Here is a 25996-nt window from a genome sequence, read left to right as displayed (position 1 = left end):
GCTAGGAGAGCAGTTAATCAGCTCAGTGGTCTGGTAAAACTAAGGTATACCTAAAGTAAGTACTAAAGAATGTCAAGTATATGCTTTTTTATTGAGCTCAAATTCTTTAATCTGTCAGGTGAATGTAGCTTTTGTACTTTTAGTCTGTTATACCCTTTCTTTCCGTAATGAAGTTGCAGGGCACGCAGATGAACTGAAGCTGCTGTAATTATTTGGTCTGCTTACTTTGACAACTTAGCACGAGTTTGAACTTCAGCTTCATCAGTACAATGAAGCTCTGCATTACCAATGCTCACGCAAGAATATGTAATTAACAGTGATCAAATTGTTCATTAACAATAAGTGCTGCAGTTCCAGTAAGCCTGCTGTCAAACTAAATTACAGTTGATGGAGCAAAGACCATTGTCCTCTTTATTACTGGACAGCACATCTAGTCTTAGAGACCAGAGATGCTTTATTTTAACCCCCTCAACTACTCAACCAGTTATCAATCAATCAATCATCTCAAGTCAAGCAGAAGTCTACCATTACTGTGCAACTGAAAATATGAAAATAGGGCATTGGCATAGCTGGGGATTTTTGGGCATTTTACATTGCCTACTAATTTGTCAAAACTGTTTCCAAGAAACAATGAATCACACTCAACAGTTTCTACTGCTTGGCATTGGGTAGCATACATTTGCATGTTTCTGGCAAAAAATTGTGGCGTAATGTCTGATACAGTCAATTTTGGCACATTTGTTTTACAAGACATTGTAGAACTTTGTCGTGTGGTCAATGATGAACTAAATGGCATCTGTTTAATTATGTAATGAAATTTTCACAAGATTTCTTACTATGCTACAGGTTTATCCTACATGCTCAGTTCATTAGGCATGATAGTAACTTGTATGATTTTAACTTACTTTCTACAGCTGCCTATTAAAAAAACTTCACTTTTCTAAAGTTCTGACTTAAAGATGTGCGACTGTTCATTATTTTATTGTTCATATTGGCGCAATGACAATTTTAGGCTTTCATCACTTAATTTGAATTAAATGGTTTAATTCCCCTTTTCAGCGAGGGTATTTCATGGGAACAAATTTGAGCTAAGAATTAAAATGTAAACAGAGTAATGGCAGCTTACGATTCCATATATCTCGGAACGATGAGCTTTACAATTAGTTTATTCCCGATTAAAAGGGAAAACATAAATGCATATAAGTACATCACCAAAATAGAAACCTTTGTATTATAGGTTTATATCATATAAACAACCTTTTTACGTAAGTTTGTCTGCTAAGGAACTAACTTTTTTTTTTGCCAGTTTCTAATCGACTAAATGATTCAGGCAGTAAAACGCATTTTCAACATTAGAAATGGACATCTCCAAAAACTTCCTTAAACTTGCTGGTGAAAGACTATAAATTCAGCATTCAATTTACAAAATCTACGTTCACAGCAATATCCATGTAAATTTTTCACTTTTTTAAGAATTTACGACAGCATATGGCCTGTAACTATGAACCAGTACCCACTGTTCAGTTATATGCAAACTTTCTTTATTAACGTACACATCCGGAACAGAAACTCCGTATGAAAACTAGTCAGTGACAGTAAGTCCTGTCCTTGACAACTTACGATAATGCGTTTTATAATCCTCACAGTACTAGAACCAAAATATTTAGCAAAAACTTTGAAACAATATTTTAAAGCAACACCAATTTTTATTTCAATTTCTCCAGATGCTACCATTAACAGACTTCTGCACAATAATAGAACACTTCTTTGGATACAAAGCTATTAAAGAGAAAGCTATATATTTTTTTTCTATTTTATTGCAAATTATTATTATTCAGAAGATATATACCTATTTATATGGAACAATCCTACAGGGCCCACTGACTTGGACTTTAGCTTCCAATGCATAAAGTGGTCATTTGAAAGTTAGACAAAAGGAAATACAGAAGGATTAGGCCGATTATGAAAAAAATAAATACAAATAAATTAGTAAAATACAACATGAATTGTTTTATTGTGGTACATTGCATCTTTGCTTGAACTTTTGAGGTTCCAATTGCATTACATCTTCGGGGAGTTTTACCACAGTCCAACGGTGTGAGGAATAAAAGACCTCTGGAACAGAAGTTCGAAACCATACACATTCACTGCACATTGGTACTGTTGTTCATCAAGTCTGGTACTCTTGACAGACAAAGATCACAGATCAACCATGATAGCGAAAGTTGTTAAAATACAACTTATAAAAAATTGACAAACAGACCATTCGTCAATGGTGGATAGTAAGATGGAGGAAAACGAATATAAATGGAGGTACAGTAAACTGAGTGAAAGAGGTTGCACTAGGGAACGAAGGGATACTGAAAATAACCTCAAGTAATGCCTACAGTGCACCACATGAGGTGCACTGACGGCACTACGCCACTACTGGGATGCCCACCCCTCCGGCAGGACGACGGCCAAGCTGCTGACAGAGAAGTTCATCTGGCACAGAATGCCAAAGGACGCAAGGACCTGGGCGAGACAGTGCCTTCGGTGCCAAACCAGCAAAGTCAGTCGTCACACCGAGTCCAGGGTAGGCGAGTTTCCACAACTGGGGCGGCGGTTTGACCATATACACATCGACGTCATCAGCCCTCTTCCCCCGTCAGGCGGGGCCAGCTACCTCCTGACGATTGTCGACCACTCAACCAGGTGGCCCGAAGCTACGCCCATGCAGGAAGCCACCGCCAGTGTGTGTGCCGAGGCCCTCCTTTCCAGCTGGATCAGCCGGTTCGGTGTCCCGGACCACATAACCACTGACAGGGGCCCTGCCTTCCTGTCTGAATTGTGGTCCGCCCTAGCATGCCTGCTGGGGACATCTCACCACACCACCACTGCCTACAACCCCGCAGCCAACAGCTTGGTCGAGCGTTTCCACAGGCCCCTGAAGGCGTCGCTCATGGCCCGCTGCACCGCTGAGGCGACCCGTCTGCAGCTGAGAAAATCTACGGAGAGCCTCTCGTAGTCCCGGGCGAAATAGTCACAGAGAACCACCACAACCCATCAGTCCAGAGGCTTTGGCGATATAGTCGGCAAGTTCACCCCTGTAAGGAGACATACACCGACAGGTCAGTTGCCTTCATGCCGCCCGGCTTGTCCTCCACCACTCACGTCTTCATCAGGGATGACGCCGTCCGCCCACCACCGATCAGGTCCTGCAGGGGTCCTTCCTAGTGCTAGAAAGGAATAACAACTCTTTCCAGCTCGCCCTTCACGGAAAGGACAACTGGGTGTCGGTCGACCACATCAAGCCCGCACAGCACCCTCCGCCTAAGCAATCATCTCTGCAGCCAGGCCACCGCAGAAAGAGTATGCGCGGCCGCCCCCAGAAACATCCGCCCACACCCGCAGCCAGCCGCTCCCACGCACAGTGCAACCCCCCGCTTACTTCACGCAGCCGCAGCTCTCTTCAACGCCCCAGCCGATACGTCGATTAATCAGACATTACCCACGTCTGGGGGGGGGGGAGTATTGGTAAAGTTCACACTAAGCAGGTTTTCTGTGGTGGCGACCAGTTTTCTTTGCCCCTCCTAGGATCGCCACGCCTAGGATAACGGGTCACGCAGGTTCAGCCATACCCAATCATTTAAATTGATTTATGTAAATATTTACCTGCTACCAACTTGTATGTTATGTGTTTCTTTTTCTCAGGTATCAGAATGTGTTCAACTCCGTTATTGTCCATTTGTGTAACTCAAAGTGTGTTTGTTTATTGTATTTATTGTCAAATGTTATTGACCTCAGGTCACCCTAGTTTTCATTGTGTTCCTCGGCATGACGTCAGTCCACCGCTATATAAACCGCCTATGTCCTCAATAAAGTAGCAGTAACCTTATCCTGTTCATTTCTTTTGCACCTCTTAAAATTTTACTTTAGTTTCACATAGCAGAGAGTTGCACACTAGCTAGAAAATAAGTATTCATAAATTTAATGCATGTTACATTTGCCTTTATACATATCCTAAAATATTAATGACATTCTGTCGGCAGTATTTTTTAAATGAAAAAAATTAGCACTATGATATATAAGCATCTTAATGATCATTTTAGGAACACAAGAGCAGTGTGGCAAAAAATTACGGAATTCACACCTTGTTGGGCCCCTGGGAGCCAAAAAACCATGTTGTCTTTCCTGATTGCACATAAATTTACACTTGACAAAAGTGATGGTTAAAATGATAAGTAATGCATTTCTCTACTGAATTTCTAAATTTAGAACTTTTTCCCGACTAAATATTGAAATTGATTAAGATTTTTCATATTATATACATAAATGGTGTGGCATATCTATAGTAATATCTGATAAGGCATTTCCAAATATGAATTCCCAGGCAAATATCTGTAATTTAGTTTTCATTTATATGAAAGGCTGGAAATAAAACTCTCCATTGAAAACTTTGATTCGCATTTGAAAGCTATTTTATCAACTGGTAATCTCTCTCTCTCTCTCTCTCTCTCTCTCTCTCTCTCTGGAAAATACACATGTTAATTGTAGCTTACGCATTTCATTTGTAATGGTAGAACCTTTACATGACCGAGAATCAGGTCATATTTTTGGTGTCAGTTGCGGGGTATTCCCAGTACATATAATAATTAACAGCATAATGCGAACATGAAATAAACAATGCAAACTCAAAGAAAATCAGTGTGTGATGGCAGGAGTGCCAGTGTTAACGGATAACAGTGCCAGGGAAGAGGACAGTGCGAAAGAGCAGTCAACGGATATCCAACACGTGTTAGAAGAGTTGCACAAATTAACAAATGAAATGCAAAATAGAAAGCCCGTCGACCCACCCACAATTTTGGCCAATATTGCGTCGTCCCCACAAGCGCGATCAGTACAAAAAATAAAAGAATTGTCGGTGCTAGATGGATCAGTGCCTGAGTTTGACAACTCACGCACTGGTGAAGATTTCCTTTCGATCGAGACCTTCATAAATTGTACTGAAAAGGCCACCATAGGCTGGACAGATAAAGAAAAAATTGTACAAACAACGCAAAAAGTGACCGGGAATGCAGCATGGCAAATCAGGAGTTGAGACGCAAGTTATTCCTCAGACTAGGGTACTTTTAAAAAACACCTCATCCAACAGTTTGCGCTGCACCGAGAGAAGAAGATGGGGCTAATGGAAGCCTACAACCTCATGCTGGGGGTGGGAGAATTGATTTCAGCATTCTGTAATTGCATTGGTGAAGACCATGAGTCCCTCACCCCTAAAAGAGACCAGGCTGTAGAGGGAAAAGAAGACTTCTGCCGACACATGCTGAGGCGAATTCTTCTCACCTCCATAGTGGGATTCGTTATTGGCGATGAGAGGCCCTTACAAGCCTTGTTGCCAAAGATTCAACTTCTGTTAGACCATGAACAATGCCAACAGGCAAGGGGGGAGGGGCAAGCCACCTCCCAACCATCTGTTGCAATGGTTAAACAACCTGACCAGGTGAGTCCTCAGCCACCCTCACCCACCATCCAGGGGGCAGGGTCCCGCACTCAGGGACCTCGAAGAGGCAAAGGGAAACCAGCAGAGAAAAGGACGGGCAGCTGTTGCCGGCGGTGTGGAAAGGATGGCCACATGAGGGCCCAGTGCTCCTCACTCACTCAGCCGCTACATTGTTTTCGTTGCAATGCAACCGACCACCTCGTGAATGCTTGTTCAAAAAACATCGACGACCAGCAAAACAACGCTCCCCCTACACTAAGGAGATGAAGGGGAAGGAAGCGTGGAGGAGGAGTCAGGAGGACCCCCGACTACACCCACGCTTATCAGGTCCAAACAGCGACCGTGCCCCTGCAAGAACAAGAGACGCCTTGTTGGGGACTGAGGGGAGTCAACCAACCCCCCGAGAAGTATTGGACAGCCCTCCATCAACTGTCACTGCTCCTACACAAACGTTGAGGGTGCAGGGAGGAGAGGTAATGCAAGAGCCTCTCAACCCCTCTCAATGCGCGAAGGAAGTTGCAGTGCCCATCGTGGAAATATGGGTGGGAGAGCGACAGCAAAGGGCATTGGTCGATACTGGTGCAAGTGTGTCTTTGTTAGAAAAACACCTTGTGACAGGGTCAGTGCAGCCTATGAAAGGTTTCTTAGTTCCAAGCACAGCAGGTGGCCATCAGATGGTAACCCACAGGACTGTGAAGCAGCAGGTAACCATCAATGGGCGAATAATGACACATACCTTCTATGTAGTACCAGCATTACAAGTAGAAGGAATTTCAGTTATTTTAAGAATTGATTTTGTGGCTAAGAATGACATAATAATAGCTGGCTCAAACGGGAAGGGGATCGAAGTATATTTAAAAGGACAATGAATCCCCATAGAGGGGGAGAGACCGAGGTGTCTACGAGTCTCCCTAAGACCGAAGGGCGGTGGAGGGGAAGTACCCGCTGCCCCTGAGGCTGGAGACGTGGCACCACCCCAGACTCTTTCATCCCTCACCGTGACTCCCGCACGAAACTTACCTGAAGGCACCTTAGTTTTGATCAGACCCCATCAGAAATGGGAAGATTTCATCTTTCCGGGTCTGAGCGAGGTAATATACGGTGAGGTTAATGTGCCATTTATTAATGTTAGTGATCAGCGATTTTAAATAATAGACTCGTCAAAATCATAAAAAAATAATGGTCTGGGTTTATTCGATATATTGAGTTTTTGAACTTTCAAATTGTGATTATTCTGCCATTTTAACAGATGCTTCCAGTGTCGTCACATGCTTAAAGACCTTGAGTAGCACGTAAACCGGGGACTCAGGGTCACAGTGGAGAATGTCTAGATAAAATGGAATATGTCTGGAAAACAGCTGATGGGTCTGCCCCTGTTACTTATCAAAATATTGTCAAGGAATTATAGAAAGTTATCAAAATGTAATCAAGATTGGTGACGAAACCCCAGGCAGAATAAATAATTTTCCTTTTGTTATAGAGACCGGGGATCAACCACCCATAAGATCTAAGCCGTATAGAATTCATTTGTTATCAGCGGGAAGTAGAGAAAGAAATTAATAAATTAAGGGAACAAGGGACAATTAGAGAAAGTGAATCTCCATGGGCCTCACCAATCATGATGGTTAAAAAAAAAAAAGAAGGGTGGTTCTCTTAGGCTATGTGTTGATTATAGAAAGTTGAATAGTATCACAAAAGACAATGCATTTCCATGCCCTCTCTCGAAGAACTGTTGATTAAGGTCAGAGATAGTAAATTCTTCACCACCTTGGATTTAAAGTCAGGTTATCATCACATACCTATAGACGAGAGTAGCAAAGAAAAGACAGCCAGCCTTTATAGCTAATGATCAATTGTTTGAATATAATTATCTTCCTTTTGTAATAACGAATGCTCCTGCCCACTTTTCATGTGTTATGATGTCCGTATTAACTTCGCTATTAGGACATAGCATGTTGTATACTTAGATGACATAATCATAATAGGGGCTACAGTAGAAGAACACAAGAAGAACATTATTGAAGTCTTAGAAGTTTTAAAGCGACATGGTATAAAAATTAATCTAACCAAATGTAAATTCTTTCAGCAAGAAGTTTAATTTTTGGGGCACATCGTAACATCCGAAGGCCTTAAGCCTTGTGCAGATAAGGTAACAGCAATTAAAGAATTTCCTCAACCGAAGAATGCAAAAGAAGTAGCCAGTTTCCTCGGGTTCACAGGCTACTATCGTAAGTTCATAAAAGATTTTGGTAAAATAGCGAGACCACTAGATTCATTGAGGAAACAGTCAGATTTTCATTGGGGACAGAAAGAAGAAATAGCTTTTCAAGAATTAAAGATTTCACTCACTAGTAATGAACTGTTGGCATAAGTTCAATCAACCATCTCTAGTAACCACCAACGCAAACAGTATAGCTATTGGGGGAGTGATTTCTCAAGTTGGCGATGCAGGAAATGAAAAACTGATTTGTTTTGCATCACAAGCATTAAAAGGGGCAGAAAAGAATTACAGTACCTTCGATAGGGAGGCATTGGTGATTTTATGGATGCTGGAGAGACATCGCTACTTTTTGCTGGGGCATAAAGTTAAAATAAACACAGGTCATCGCCCATTGAGAGATTTATTCAAGAAAGGGGATTTAACCACTCACCAGACCCGTTGGATCGAGCAGCTGTTAGAGTTTGATATTGTAGGAATTGAACATGTAGCAGGGAAAACATATAAAGTAGCTGATGCTCTCTCCAGGAGTGCCATAATGGGAGTTACAACCCGAGCAGCAAAGAGGGAGGAACAACGACGGAAGAAACAGTTGCATGCCTCAGAGGTACCCGATGTGGAAAACGGGAATAACTCCGTATCTCGAGAGTTGGGAAGAGACAGAAGGAGTGCGAATCAAAACAGCTGTGAGATCAAGAAAGCTAACCTTCCAGGGAGGTCAGGAAGCGGATGCCCAGGGAGTGAGAGAGAGTGTGTGACTGATTTGTGTGGTTGGAGTGTAGAAGAGGTGATGAGGGGTCAGAAGTCCGAACCCTGGATTGAACAGGTTAAAACTTACGTGAGGGGTGTGAGTAATGGGTTTCCTGATTTCCTAACAGTGTCCAAAGATATGTTCTTCCTTGAAGGAGATATTTTATTTTTTAAATATGAGAAGAGACCGGGCAATATCTGATCTCGCATCGTCCTTCCTCCCTCTTTGGTAGAGAAAGCCATCCACATGATACATGTGAGTCCCTATGCAGGACATATAGGTACAGAAAGGTCCCTCAAGAGGGCACGAGAATCCTTTTTTTGGGTAGGAATGAAAAAAGACATTGTAAAATTCATTTCCCAGTGCCACATCTGTAATACCATGAAGAACCATAGACATACTATTCCGAAGGCTCGAATGTGGCCAGTGGAGCCAATCAAATTTGCCAGAGTACACATTGATGTTGTGGGACCCTTCCCTCCAGGGAACGGCAATTCAGGTATGTGTGTGATGGTGGATGCGTTCACGTGGTACAGTATACGCACACATATGCGATGGTGGATAAATCTGCAATATCAGTTGCCAAAGCTTTGTGGTCATTCATAGTGAGGTTCAGCTGTCCCTATACATTAATCAGTGACAATGGACGTGAATTTATTAACAAAGTAATAAAAGATCTACCAAAAATGTTAAATGTAGAACATTTCACGATCGCATCTTACAGGCCTTCGGCCAATTGGCTAGTTGAATCCCATTATAGAGAAGTAACGAGTATTTTGAAATATTTAGTAGCAGACAGTCCAAATCAGTGGGTAGAGATGTTGCCGATGGCAGAACTTGCACTTAATACAGCGTATAACGGCTCCATAAGAGATACCCCATATTTTTTAGTGTATGGACAGGACTCTTCATTGCCGCATACTGTGATCATGGACCCTAAACTTTACCAGTATATATATAGTGTCGAACAATATCAGGTGATGTTCTGTAACCTGACCCGAAGAGCGTTTCAGACAACGCAGACGCTTTTGTTAAGGGCCAATGAAAAGTATCAGACGAAATATGATAGCGACTCTGCACGCAACCATCTAAGATACAAACATGGGACAGAATCTATCTGAAAAGGCTGCAACTGAGAAAGCACAAACTCGAGTCTGCCTACTTGGAACCATATCGTGTGAAAGAAATTAAAAATGACACCGCGGTGATCCAACATATTAAAACCGGTGTCCAAGGTGAGCACCACCTATCACACATACATCCCGTCAAAGAAAATGTCTTGATGTGGCACCTGAATAAGCCAGTACCCCCTTTCCCGGAACTGCCTGGTTATCTGGGGGAGGAGAGTGAAAATGACACACAAGCATATCTGGGATCATTAATAGTGCACCCAATGTGCATACAGATGAAGGTTACAAATACTGGTGTCATGTGTTGTTGTGATAAGAAAACATTATAAACATGTCATGTACTTGCATTCCATGATCTTTTATTTCATTTTTTGTAATTTATTTTATTCATGTCTATTTGATATTTATTCTTTTTCTTCAATTTCTGTGATTTTTACAAAATTATTTTGTCTTGATGACTAACAGTAATCTGGTTTTTGCCTTGCTTTGATTATTTGAACTGCAGGTTATTGCAATCCAAATTCTAAGAAAGTTGTGTGTGTTAATGTGTGGAGCTAAAAATTATTATTCCATTGATCCTATATGATTCTTTTTTTTTATTATTATTATAAAATAAAATAAAATAAAATAAATCAAATCATATCAATGCGATGCATGGAATTCATAACACTGTAAATTACCAATTGTAACCACGCAATTTGACCCTGGCTTGCTAAATTTTAGTTTTTTCCTGCATGAATTATTGATAACGGCCAGTCGGTATGTTCTCAAATGGCAGTGTACAAATAGTTGAGAAATTGTTTGAAAAAAAAAAAAAAAGTGTTATAAATGAATCCTGGCTCCAAGACGCACAACTTTGAGGGGGGTGGAGAACTTTGTATAGAGATTCATGTTTGAGACTAACAGAAAATCTACTAGTTGTTTGTACATCTTTGTGATCAGAGAGTAATGAACAGATAGATACTGCTGAGTCATCGAACGCCCACAAGATTGTTGACATTTGGCGTAGGTAATTCAAATGAGTGCCATACATCGAAGACCCTTATTGGTTTGTTTCAATTATAAGAGACCGACCAGCTAAGGCCTACGACCTAAGCAAGTTCAGTTTGAAAAGGTAGGATTAGTAGGGGTTTAGCAGTCGACGGGCTAAGAAGCACGTCCGTTTTGAAAAGACAGTCATGGCACGTTGTTTCAAAGAACCTTCCAACTATAATTAATACAATTAGTAGCGTAATATTAGCAGCAGGGCCCTGTGTAACTATTAAGGAAAATACACGTGTTATTATTGTATCTTACATCGTTTCTTTGTACTACACACACACACATATATATATATAGATAGGTATATATATATATATATATATATATATATATATATATATATATATATATATATATATATATATATATATATATATATATATATATATATATATATATGTATATGAAAATAACATATATATACATACATATACATATATACATCAGTCAATAATTTTTATTAGGTTGTTGTATAAATTATAAATTACATAATTATCATTTTTTATTTGTACTTTAATACTTGATATATTTGAAAAAGGCAGTAAAAGTTTACTGAAAACTCCGGGTGTCTTTTCTTCAAATAGACTGACCTTTGATTTCAGAGTCGCTGGACTATTAAAAAGATGGAGCCGGAATTGAACAACAATTCGTCTAGTATTCAACTAGCTTCATGTAATTTCATAGTAGGTACCAAATAGGTCTGGTTAAATATTTTTTTGTGAGTGGTAGTTTGTTTACATTTCACCTTATTTTTACTTTCATATTTTTAGGTTTCAATTCGCTTAATTTTTTGTTATTTTACATCTCACCCTTTTAGTTTTGATTTACTTGTTCATTTTATATAGAGTTAGTATTTTTTTTGAAGATTTATTATGACAATTCATTTTATTGTAATTTTAATGATTCTCATCCTCACAGTTTTTTCAGCCTGATGATGAGGTTTTATACCAGGAAGCTCAGAAGATAAAGATAAAGAATGTTTTCCTGATCTTGGCAATATTATTTATCAAAAGATTTCCAAGTAGCACTAATAAATGAGACTGATATATATATATATATATATATATATATATATATATATATATATATATATATATATATATATATATTATATATATATATATATATATATATATATATATATATATATATATATATTATACAGAATGATATATATATGTATATATATATATATATATATATATATATATATATATATATATATATATATATATATATATATATATATATATATAATATGTTGTCAGACCCCATTTCTTTTCCTTCAAGGGCCCAACACTAAGGTAGCGCAACCGGGGTAGCAGCATGGAAGTTATTTGTAACAGGAATAAATGATTCTTTAAAACAGTTATTAACTTATAAATTACTAAGTTTAGAGGGAAAATGATTAATTGTTCCCATTTATTCTTTATTGCACTTCTTGTCTTACAGTTCCACCTATAGTTTCTTAACTGTTTCTTATTGGTTCGAGACTTTAAAATAATGGTTTTGAGAGACTAAACGAATTAGATTAAGGGGACTATTGTTTGAGAGCCTATCCTTCACTAAAACACTTCTCTTTCTGCCCTTCGGTTTCTTTTCTGCTTCCCCTCACTTCGGAATAGTTCTCTCTCTCTCTGTCTTCCACTCTGCTTAGACTCTGCTCTTTCGACTCCCCTCAGACTCTCTCAGACTCTACTCTGATTCTACACTGATTCTGGCTTTCTTCCTGTCTGCCTGTCCTTATATCTCCCATTTTCCCTTGTGTCAACCATGACGTCATATTCTGGGCTGGTACTGCTTTCCTGAGGCACCTCCTCCACTTGCTTCATTCCATCTTACAGGTGTGTTTTAAGGAATTCTTTTTGTTGATTATTGGTATTTGCACTGCAGGACGCCTTTAGGTCTCTGGCACTGATGGCATTTGATTGGCCAAAACATCTAGGCTTGACCTGTGGAGTGGCTTATCTCCTGGGCTCTCTTTGAAGTCAAGGGGGTGAGGGTGTTTATCTAGACACCTTACTAACCATATGTTCCCATATGGTTCAGCAGGACCTCGTGGATTTCAAGGCATGGCCAGATGCAATTTCTCTTAGTGCAAGGGTTAGTGCTTTGAGTTCTTGAAGATATGGTTGGCAACTTGTTCTGACAGACTGGGAGATTTATGAGTTTATAAACTACTGACCCAAAATGAAATAGATATTCACTTCGGAAAATACGTTTTATTCATATACTATATATATATATATATATATATATATATATATATATATATATATATATATATATATATATATAGTCTCTGCAATTAATATTTGAAATCTTAGTTAATGATAATATACTTTATTTAGTACTCCGTTTGATAAATTCATTATCAGGTTGAAATGACAATGATGAGAATCAATAAAATCAATAAATGAATTGTCATAATAGCGTCAGCAAAAGATGAAATATAAAATGAACAGTAAACAAAAACTGTGGGTGAGACTCTTTATCAGTTTAAAAAACAAACATAACTTAGCGAAATGCAAAATTATAGTGAAATGTAAATGATTGTATTATAAAGTGGTTCTTTGAGTCTTACTATGAAAGACATCAGCTGTTGAATAAACAGACGAGTTGTTAATTTCAGGAAATATGTTTTTAATATCACGACTTTGAAATTAAAAGGTCCAGTCTTTTGTTCAAACAGACTGACCTTTTAATTTCAGAGTCGCTGACTTATTAAAAAGATGAAGGAATTGAACAAACAACCCGCCTGGTATTCAACTAGCTATCGCGGTAATTTCATAGTAGGTACCAATTAGGTCGTTAAATATTTTACTTTGTGAGTGGTAGTTTGTTTACATTTTACTATAGTTTTATTTTCATATTTTTATGTTTGTGTTTTTAATTTTTCGTTATTTTACGCTCACCCTTTTAGTTTGTATTTACTTGTTCATTTTATATTTGTTAGTATTTTTGCCAAGATTTATTATGACAATTCATTTTATTGTAATTTTATTGATTCTCATCCTTGTCGGTTTTTTCAGCCTGATGATGAGGTTTTTTAATTTCAAAGCTTGTAATAAAGAATGTTCTTCCTGGTCTTGGCAATATTATTTATCATTAAGCAATATATATATATATATATATATATATATATATATATATATGAAATTTTATCACGAACCGTGATTTATATACAATCATGCTACTAAAATGTTTTATATCGAAAATCCACTTTTTATGATCGTTGGAGAATGGCTCAATGGTTTACGCCAACTGAGTCGCTTGAATAGGCTTTGGTATGGTTCGTGTCCCCAGCATTTTCATTTATCACTTATATAAATTCCTCTTCGCATACAATTCTCCAACGGAGATATCAAAACCGTTGCAGTGGATCTTATATTAACTGATATTTCAAGCTTTATGATTATATATATATATATATATATATATATATATATATATATATATATATAGTATATATATATATATATATAAATATAAATATATATATATATATATATATATATATATATATCAATATATATATATATATATATATATATATATATATATATATATATATATATATATATATATATATATATATTGGTATATATATACACATATATAATATAAAATATATATATATATATATATATATATATATATATATATATATATATATATATATATATATATATATATATATATATATATATATATATATATATATATATATAATATAATATAAAAATATATATATATATATATATATATATATATATATATAATATATATATATATATAATATATATATATATATACAGTATATATCTACTAATATATATATAATCTTCCCTTTCCCTAGTTTTATATATACGCATTTTTATCCATTCTCACTACAGACCACTGTAAAACCATATTTTACTGGGAGCATTTTGTACATAAGCTGAAGTCCACAAAAAATTTTAAAAATAAATTTTGTGAAGAAAACTATGATGGGAAAGCTAGAAATGTGTATTTTCTTTCTTCCTCAGAATTAAAATGCTTGTATGCAAGTATATATGATCTACTTTTGTACTGAAAGTTACATCTATGAACATAATAAATCAACCAACTACTTAGTGTTGCAGAGAGAAAAGTTTCTCAGTTATATACATTATACATTTCCTACTACATCACATAATAACCCATATCTATACAACCTCAGTTCAACTACAAACCATACTACTTTTATGCTGGTGACACTTCCACTGTAATAAAAATGCTACATTTGCTGGGCCTGCAATTACAGTACTTACCTCCCTGTGATCTAAATCTCTGGGCTAAACTCTGTTCTTTTGCTGTTGGTTTACTCAATAACTCCATTATTTCTTCTCCAACCTTTTTTGTTTCTCGTTCACGTATGCTCTGGGCTGACAACAAACTCTGAAATTTAAAGAAAGTTACCTATGTTCTCACAAAACAGCCAATTATTTCCAAATAATCAATAAAGTACTATTAGATTATAAAAAACTAGTTCCAATATAAAATACGACTGAGGATAATTAGTATTCCAGAAACAATTTCTGCAAATTGAACACCAGAAAATTGTCTTTGTACAGACACCACCCTACTTTCAAACGAGTTATGTTCCAAATGGGTTTGAGTGTTGAATTGTTTGTAATTTGGTTACGCTACTCTTCATGCCTATTTAAGTACAGATATAAAATCAATACGTACAGTACCATATGTTTTTTCATCATAATACACAATACACTGAACATACGGCATTGTATGCACAGAATAGGCATGCAAAACAAAATTTGAACTTATGGGTGGAAAAGGGAAGCACTCTGAACACAATTTTAATTTGCAATCTCATCTGTTTTTATCTCTGAATGTTTGTAAGTTGAATGTTCTTGAGTATGGTGGAGTCTGTATTCTTAAATTAAAAAGATAACACAGATAGCTAGGTGTGTCCTTGCTAGGCACAATTCCTTCATTCTCTTTATGCTGTACTAGGAACACTGCACTGTTAGCCCAAAAATAGTAATATAAAGAATAAACCTTTCTTCTCAGAGAGTGTTCCTCGCTTACCGTAGCCCCTGTTCATGCACACCTTCAGAAGTGTGTGTATTAGCTCAGATATACAACTTCCTCTGTCTTTTAATTTGTCAATTGGACTGCCTTATCAATGGCTGAATGTTGAATTTCTTCAGAAGAGAAGCCCTTGTGATTGTGCACAGACTCCAGCCACAACTTCTTCGAGCAGGCATTCAGGGTCTCCTTTTTCATGTCCTTCAACGATCGGTCGATGACAGTCAGACATGGTAATCGTGAACTGACGCCAACACCCCTTCAGCGTAAATTCACTGTCAGTGTCCACTGCATTCACAAGGTGCTCGAGGGAGCTCCAGGTGTAGAGTGCCTTGAAGGCACGGATCATGCCCTGGTCCATAGGCTGGAGGAGAGAAGTGGTGTTGGCAGGGAGGAACTCGAGCTGGACTCCCTTCTAATAAAGATCGAGAGAGTGGCCACCTGTATTATCCACAATCAACAACATCTTGAACTCCATGCACAAGTCGCTGAGGTACCACCTAACTTGAGGGATGAAGCTGTGATGGAACCAGTAATCCGTAAGGACTTTGGTGATCCAGGCTGTCGGGTTGTGCATCCAAAACACAGGCAGCAACCCCTTGTTCTTATTCTTGAGGGCCCTGGGGTTTGCAACCTTTTAAATGAGGCCTGGTTTCAGCATGAAACCAGCTGCATTCCCACACATTATGAGGGCAACCCTATCCTTCTGGGCCTTGAACCTGGAGGCTTTGGCTTCATCCTTCATGAGGTATGTCCGGGAAGGCATCTTCTTCCAGAACCAGCCAGTCTCATCCATATTGAACACCTATTCTGGATGTTAGTCCTTGTCCCTGATGAACTTCTTGAAGGTCTCGGGACATTTTGTGGCTGCTGCCATGTCTGCCAATGCTACTTCCCCATGCAGAGAAACACTTGAGTTGGAACCGCCTCTGAAAGCGGTGGAACCAGCCCTTGCTGGCCTGAAAACCTTGAGGAGCTGATGATGGTCCTGCTTGTGGCTCTTCCTCTTCTTCTTCTTCTTCTGCAGGTCTGTCGAAGCCTAGAAAGTCTGCCTCCTGTGCGTCGTCACCTTCCTGTATGTCGCTGCCCTCCTTAGCAGTTGAAAACTGCTGGTACAGTTGTTGTGAATGATGTTGGTGTTGTGGGAAATGTTCTTCTTACAGCAGTCCTTTATCCAAAATGCCAAATCAGATTCCATCTTAACAATTGTCTGACCACTTACTGTACAAAACTGTTTTTGCACTACTGAAGAAGCAAGCACTCACACCCTTTCTTATCTCCATCTCTCTCTTCTTGATGTACCACACGGTACTCTCATTCACGACAAAATGCCAAGCGGCAGCTGTGTAACTCTTACCTTCTTTTAACATATCCAGGATTTTTACCTTCTACTCAAGCATCATGACCTTCTGGCACTTAGGCTGTTTGCCAGAAGCCTTAGAAGAAGCAGGGCATTTAGGAGGCATCTTAGGGCATGATTAAAAGATACACAAAGATTAAAAACAACACACAAAGATATGCAAAGTACACAGATTTAGGAGGCATCTTAGAGCATGATTAAAAGATACACAAAGATTAAAAACGACACACAAAGATATGCAAAGTACACAGATATGCAGTGACACGGTCGAACAGGAGAGGTCTATGTGGTGAACTGGCAGAGATGTGGGGTCTGTACATACATCTCAGAGAAAGCCTTGGGGGTAGACAACCAATCAGTGCCAAGAAAAATGAATGGCACTCCTGCATTGGCTGCTTTGCAAACAACAGTCAATAGCATGTCGAGTAGCACTGCGCCTGGGTATATCAGTATCCCAAGATGCATTTTCCTTTGCTAGAGCTTTGCAGATCACTTGGCTTGGGTAGAACATTAAAAAAAATACATTTGATTGATATTTTGCTGTGTTTACGTTAATATATTACAGTACTGTAATATTTTAAAAATAGTAAATACTGTATTTTTTATCATCAAAAATGTATTTAGTTACAAAAATACTACATGAAAACAGAATGACTGACGGTTCCACAGACGTAAACACAGTCCCTTATTTTAGATATGCTCTACTATCATCCTAAAATACTTTAATATTTCAAAATCATCTTACAACACAGTAAAATATCAATAAAATCTACAGTAAGTGCGGAATATCAATGCTGTTATGTACACTACCCTGGACGTACGTATGTACTGTATACAATGTGCAAATGACCCAGCATCTCTGTCCAGCTTCCCAGTTCACTGCGCATGCCTCTAGTAATTGCGTGTTGTCTACTACGTATTGTTGCGGAGTTCCCCTATCTTACTGCTGTTTCTATGGCATCTGGATAAGAGCCTAAGAGCCAGAGGAAGGTCCTGACATACCAGGAGAAGGTAGAAGTTATCATAATGTTGAATGAAAGGAAAAATCACACTGGAGTAGCTGCCCATTATGGCCTGACGGAGAGTACAGTCTACTATATCGAAAAGGAGTATGAAGAATGGAGAATCCTTGCGAGGGCCCTCAGAGGAGAAGTCGCCACCCTCACTCATTTACTCTCTGACCCCCGATGGACCAGGATTTGGAAGATATGAAATGTCTGTCCCAAATTATTAGGAAATGCAGGCAGGTGCAGCAAATAGTAGAGGAATGTTTTCCTAATATGCAACGCTCTATAAATGTTTCATATGCCACTGATGCTGCCTTGGAGCCATAAAATAACCTCTCAGTCAGCATGAGGAAGTACATCAACATAATGCCGCCTTCCGAAACCCCTGTAGAAGTTCCTTCCCAAGCCCCTAAAGGGGTAGAGGTGCCCCCAGAGGAGATGTGACTCCTCTGCTTTGCTGTGCAGTCATATCTTCATCGTCATTCATTGGACTGCACAGCTAATTCATCATCATCATCTTTTAATCACATTCATCAATGGTGAGTACCTGTATGATTTACATAATCTCTTAATATTAAATATTTTTAATGTGCATATGTATTTTTGCTCTCTCTCTCTCTCTCTCTCTCTCTAAAAGAAAATGGGACAGTTTGAATAGTAACTGTATGAAAGAAAAAGTGCATGCCTGAATACAGTATAGGGGAACTTGATTAGTTTTCACACATAGCTGTAATCCATAAATACATTTAAGGGTAACGGTGTAAGATTACTTTGAAATGATATTAAAGTGTTTTAGGATGGTAGTTTAAGGTATATTTGGTGTAGGATGATAGTTTAAGGCATACATTTGATGTTTGAACTATTAAAATAGGCAGTTATAAGCCTTTTTAGAGAGACATATTTGAGGATTTTAGCTGTTCACAGGTGGTTGTGGTCCCTATCCCCGCGAATCCCTGGGGTCGACTGTATTAACCCCTTGTGGACGGGTAACATATATCTATATATATATTTATATCTATCTATCTATCTATCTATCTATCTATCTATCTATCTATCTATGATATATATATATATATATATATATTATATATATATATATATATATATATATATATATATATATATATATATATATATATATATATATATATAAATATATATATATATATATATATATATATATAGCTATAGCTTGAGGAGGATTTCGCTTAACATACATATATGTCCGAGATTTCACGCCATACAGTTTGAAGGAATTTTGCAAGAAAAAGTCTCAGATCACTTCCATGGGCCATAAATGACTCACGGCAACTTTTACCACAACTCTAATTGCTATTCGTACAGGAGAGAGAGCTCAGTTTTCCTTGAGATGTCATAGGGGAAAGTTGTTGAAATTCCCATCCAATATTTTACAACAAATATACTCAGAATTTATTAATGGTTATAGCTGTTATCTGTTATATTATGTAACCTGTAATTAAAATTTTATGATATTATGTAAGCTGTAATTTAAATTTTACAAAATAAAATAAAAAAAAATATTAGAAAAAACACTTACAACTTGGTAAAATTAGCATTTCAACTTCCTGTGGAAAGTACAGAAAATTTTGTAGACTTTTTTCTAATACCATGTGCATATGCATATCTTCCTCTTTCCATTGAGTTTTTTTTTTTTTAATTGGCCATCCTTAAATTCAGCCCGGTCTATGGGTGTGCTTAATATATATATTTAGCCCAGACTGTGAGGGTTAATATTTGAAAATTAGTAAATAATTTTTCTATTATACCTTGCATACCTTAAACTAGATTGCTTAAAACTGCCTATTTTATTAGTTCAAATACCAATAATGTACAATCACTCAAAAAAGTTTTGCAACATACTTCAAAACTTTTTGGACAACAGCTTATAATAGCGACATCTGGCGCTATTTAGCAACTCAGTTGTAAGCGCATGAAACAACATAACATTAGTGGTGGGTCTGAGAAATTACCTGCAGTTTCCCTTAAACAGGGCTTTTTCTGATACTGCTTACTGTTGTCATATTTTATTTAATTAAAGGATGTTACTATAATACTTCAGAGGTCATCGCTGTTCTTATGTTTTGATATTTTCATCTCCAACTGCCATCACTATCGTTGTTTTATCTCCTTCATATGTGTGAACTTTGTAGACATAAGCCTACGACTGTTATAAGTTGAACTATTAGTCTTATTAACATCAACAAATACGACTTTTGTAAAGATTTGCTTGCACATTATTATTTATAAAATTTTTGAATGACCAATTCTATGTATATTGTGAACTAGTGAAACTTAATATAAAATATACTGAACTAGACTACCAGATTTCACGTCTATTTTTGTAATACATAGAATATAATTGCACACACACACATATATATATATATATATATATATATATATATATATATATATATATATATATATATATATATATATATATATATATATATATATATATATTGCCATTATCATGTGTAATTTCTCATTTCTTTCATTACTACTTAGGCCTATCATTTTGATGCCTCTTATGAAGTTACCTGAATATATAACACCTATTTTTGTGTTTCTTATTATCTAATTTTCTAAAGAATTAAAATTAGCTAGAAGTTCAACATTAATTTAGTTAATGCTAAATACCAGCACTGAAGAAGACTACCATGCTCACCAGTGGAGAATGTCTCCTCCTCATCGCAAAAGATGACTCATACAGAAATCATCGGCCACTGGATTATATTATAACGGAAACCCTAGCCTCTATTCTTTGTGTTTCACTGATATGAAGTGCTTCTTGGCAGGAGTATGATGAAATAATATCTTGGTCTCATGTAGCCTGTTACGGATAGTTTGAGCAGCAACTTGAAGGGAAAGCGTAATGTTCTCTCTTTATAGCAACTTCGATTGTCAGGGGAGTTAGGCGGAGCTCCTTCAGTGATCATCCGATGAAGATCCTTAACAGTAGTGCAACAATGGGGTCGTCCTCCACTTTTTACAATGAATTTATCATGTTTCCTCGTTCTCTCTGTTGTTGTATCCCTCTATACATAGTTATTATATTTACGCTAAGCTGCCGAGCAATATCTACAATAGAGACATTAGTCTTATGCAAGCTAATGATTGTGGTGTGGCTGAGTCTGTTGCCCATCTTATCGGTGCAAGTGACAAGACAGTTTAGTTTAACTTTCCTGCCCAAATGTGGAGTCACAAGATAACATACGACGTTATGAGATTTTTTCTTTTTTGTTTTTGACAACAATAATGGTTGAATTCTTTCTTTCTTTATTTATATATAATTTCACTGATGATTATTCAATATTATTTTATTAGTCAATAAGCTTTTATCTGGATTTGAAATGTAGTTTCTTCTTTTGCCCAATCATCTGAAGTGAAATTTTTCAAAATGTTTCGTCATTTTTCGTAATATGAATTTTTCACTCACCATTCTTTTTTGTATTGTTAACCGTATGATTAATAACCAAAGTCGAATAGGAAAATTACATTTCCTTGTAAACATCAAAAGAACAAATTACTGTTAGGTGAACAAAAACTTCTGGAACATGTTGCAAAACATTTTTGAATGACTGTACATTATAGGAAATAATTATAAGTTTAAGATTACATAAATCACTTGGGTACTGTATACTGTACCCACATGAATCACCTAGTCATTGATATGCAAAAAGTTGCAATTATAGCATGGAAAATATGAAAAAATGAATGACAAAGTAACGTCATTATATCTACAAAACTATACAAATATGCATAAAATCTCTCTCTCTCTCTCTCTCTCTCTCTCTCTCTCTCTCTCTCTCAGAGAGAACAAAAATACATATGCACATTAAAAATATTTAATAATGGAAAGCTGGTACCCTGCTGTGTGATTGGCTGCTTTCGCAACCCTTCCAGTTAACCCTTTAACGCTCAAGCCCTATTTACAAAAACGTCTCCGTATGCCGGCGTTCGGTGAGTTAGCGCGAAAGCGGAAAAAGTTTTTTTAAAAAAATCACAACACGCTTAGTTTTTAGATTAAGAGTTCATTTTGGCTCATTTTTTTGTCATTGCCTGAAGTTTAGTATGCAACCATCAGAAATGAAAAAATATCATTATCATATATAAATATTGGAATATATGACAGCAAAAAAAACTTGTATATAATTGTATACAAATCGCTGTAAGCAAAGCGGTTAAAGCTAATGACTTAATTTTTTTAGTTGTATTGTACACTAAATTGCGATGATTTTGGTATATAACAAATTCTAAAACGATCAAAGCAACACAGAGAAAATATTATCACAAAATGATATTTTTTTTTCAAAAATTCACCATAAATCGAAATATTGTGCTAGAGACTTCCGCTTGTTGAAAAATGAAGCTAACTGATTGAATATTACTAGACTGTAAGTGTTTTAGCTTACAATTGCAGTTTTAGACCATTTCGGTCGAGTTAAAGTTGACCGAAGTCGAATTTTTCTATTTATCGTGATTTATATGAAAATATTTCAAAACTGATAAAAGCTACAACCATGAGTTATTTTTTGTTGTATTGTAAATGAAATTGCGCACATTTTCATATATAAAACTTTATGTAACGACTAATATAAAACGGTGCAAATATTACGACAACGAGACGAAAGAATTTCTGAGATGTTCAGCCGAGTTACCGCGCAGACGTAAGGAAAATGTTTTTTTTTAAATTCACCATAAATCGAAATATTGTGCTAGAGACTTCAAATTTATTGCAAAATGAAGGTAAACGATTGAATATTACTAGAATGTAAGAGTTTTAGCTTACAATTGCGTTTTTACCATTTCGGTCGAGTTAAAGTTGACTGAAGGTTGAAATTTTGGCAGTTATCGTGATTTATGTGAAAATATTTCAAAACTGATAAAAGCTACAACCATGAGCTAATTTCTGTTGTATTCTACATGAAATTGCACACATTTCATATATAAAAGTTTATGTAACGACTAATGTAAAATGATGCAAACATTACGACAACACGACGAAAAGAATTTCTGAGATGTTCGCCGAGTTACACAAGAGCGTAAGGAAAAATTTTTTATTCAGAAATTCACCATAAATCGAAATATTGTGCTAGAGACTTCCAGTTTGTTGCAAAATGAAAGTACATGATTGAATATTACTAGAATGTAAGAGTTTTAGCTTATAATTGCGTTTTTTGACCATTTCGGTTGAGTTTAAAGTTGACCGAAGCTTGAAATTTTGGCAGTTATCGTGATTTATATGAAAATATTTCAAAACTGATAAAAGCTACAACCATGAGTTATTTTCTGTTGTATTCTACATGAAATTGCGCACATTTCCATATATAAAACTTTATGTAACGACTAATATAAAACAGTGCAAACATTACGACAACGTGACGAAAGAATTTCTGGCGGCGGACGTAAGGGAAAAAGCTTTTTTCAAAAATTCACCATAAATCGAAATATTGTGCTAGAGACTTCCAATTGGTTGCGAAATGAAGGTAAATGATTGAATATTACTAGAATGTAAAAGTTTTAGCTTACAATTGCGTTTTTTGACCATTTCAGTCGAGTCAAAGTTGACCGAAGGTTGAAATTTTGGCAGTTATCGTGATTTATATGAAAATATTTCAAAACTGATAAAAGCTACAACCATGAGTTATTTTCTGTTGTATTGTACATGAAATTGCGCACATTTTCATATATAAAACTTTATGTAACGGCTAATATAGAACAGTGCAAAAATTACGACAAAATGACGAAAGAATTTCTGAAATTTTTCGCCGAAAGTTACATGGGCGTAAGAAAAGTTTTTTTCAAAATTCACCATAAATCGAAATATTGTGCTAGAGACTTCCAATTTGTTGCAAAATGAAGGTGCATGATTGAATATTACTAGAATGTAAGAGTTTTAGCTTACAATTGCATTTTTCGACCATTTCGGTCGAGTCAAAGTTGACCGAAGGTTGAAATTTTTTGTAGTCGACGTTTGCTACGTCCACTCGGCATTCAACAGACAATTTTAGTCGATGTTTGCTACGTCCAACAGGCGTTTAAGGGTTAACAGCGTGTCGTCATGGGGAGAGAGAGAGAGAGAGAGAGAGAGAGAGAGAGAGAGAGAGAGAGGTGAAATGAGTTAAGTTTACATTGGTAAAATAATTACAAATGTTGGGACGGTTTTTTTATACAGCACATATTACGATGATAATATATGAATATTGAAGGATTTTACTTATAATTTTATTGATATTTTGCTGTGTTTACACTAATATTAGTATCTGAAAATTAGTAAATCATTTTTTTATCATAAAAAGGTATTAGTCAAGGTAATAAAATGAAAATACAGTACTAATTATGAATATAGCTCTATAAAAAAATCACTGGACAGAGAGAGAGAGAGAGAGAGAGAGAGAGAGAGAGAGAGAGAGAGAGAGAGAGAGAGAGAGAGAGAGAGAACAATAACAAAAACTAGTACCCAGCTTAATGCCGTCCAACCCGGCAGTATAACTTCAGGTTTTCGGCGTATGTCGGAGCCAGATTTTTTTTAATAAATATTTTCTGAGCTCGTCCCTGTGTCACCCGGTGAAATTCCTTACTAGCACGAATTTCTAGGTATAAATATTGCTAAATATACCAGAGAAAAAAGCTATCAGGAATGCTGGGGTTACTACCCCCAGATCGAGCATCTATAATGAAAATAGATGTCGGTATGGGCAAGGGTGAGTGAAGTTATCACTGCCACAGAACCACACTCTGAAGACATCCCAATGACAAAACCCCCAGAAGAGCGGAGAGCCGACCCAGCTCCCTCACTCACCCGCCCGCCCGACGGTGACCCCAGCGCCATCTGAACTCATTCCATTCTAGCACGTGATCTCTGCTGTTGGTAGATCTTTTGCGTGTGTTTTTCCAGCAATTTCTGCTTTATTTCATCATGGCATCAAGCAGCTTTACTGTCTCCAAGTTAAGTACCATCTTCTTGTGGGGTTTTATAACTAGTTTGTCTGTTTAAGCCCGTATTTATAAATTATACGTGGTTTTGTTGGGCGCCTCTGGCATCCCTCTTGTCAGCCATGTCGACCTCAAAGGTACACCCATTCAGCTTGTTCTGTTTGGGTTTCTCTCGGTCGTTTACACTAATTATCTTTATATTCCCCGTCATGGGATCATCCTGGTGGCATTTTCTTAGGGTGTGTCTTTGGGTCTCCTTTAATTTTAATTTTAGTGAGTCTCCTCTCATTGGGGTTCTTGCTATTGTTTGGGGTATCCGAAGATTCCACTCTTTTGCTTTTCTCCCCAGGATGTCTCCCTTTTTGAACAGTACGAAAATTTTTTCTTGTATGTGCTTGATGACACGAAATTATATTATTATATCCGAGTGTGGCGTCAGGTACGGCCTGTTGGCTGTTTACATTCTGTCGCCTAGTTCGGTTAGGCTATACGCCTAGCACAAGCTTATACATTTTTATATTATTGGATGGTTATTTATTTGTCTTTAGGTTAACATGTGTATATCATTTAGCGGGGTTGCTAGCCTAGTCCTATCACTAGTTGGTGGGTTAGGCTACCTCCTTTTTTAGCTGCTTTACCTAACCTCCTGCTCTCCCGTGTCTCGCTTGAGAGGGTAGGAGGGAGGGGGTTAGTCAGGTCAAGGGAGTTTCTGTTGTTGTTCCATCCGTCTACCGCTTGGTTGGGTTGCTGAAGTTTCGAGACCCCAGTTTCCCTAGCAGCACTAGTGGGAAGGAGGATTTTATCTTGAGAGTCTCCTTCACGCTTTCCACAACCCTTTCCCTTACTTTAGTCGGTTACGGTTGGCCTTCGACACAGGAATTTCTCTCCCGGCTTTTTCCTCTCCCTTCCCTTCTCTCCTCCTGGTTATTTAGGCTATGCCTTCTAGGAGGGTGAGAGCGTGATGCGGTTTGGTTTAG

The 25996-nt window shown here is 37.1% G+C and overlaps 1 protein-coding gene across 2 annotated transcripts in view; it reads right to left on the bottom strand.

Annotated features, from left to right (window-relative positions):
• Mettl3 (methyltransferase like 3) overlaps positions 1-25996 on the bottom strand; it is a 252746-nt gene that overhangs the window by 132263 nt on the left and 94487 nt on the right. For both annotated transcript variants that reach the window (XM_067108002.1, XM_067108003.1), the window contains exon 5: positions 14915-15041. In XM_067108002.1, coding sequence (XP_066964103.1) covers positions 14915-15041 — 127 coding nt within the window. The remainder of the gene's footprint in view (positions 1-14914; positions 15042-25996) is intronic.

This window comes from Macrobrachium rosenbergii, chromosome 8 (assembly GCF_040412425.1).
Source record: "Macrobrachium rosenbergii isolate ZJJX-2024 chromosome 8, ASM4041242v1, whole genome shotgun sequence".
NCBI classification, from domain to species: Eukaryota; Metazoa; Arthropoda; class Malacostraca; order Decapoda; family Palaemonidae; genus Macrobrachium; species Macrobrachium rosenbergii.
Note: the sequence above shows the minus strand (reverse complement) of the source record. Positions and strands in the feature narration are given on the sequence as shown.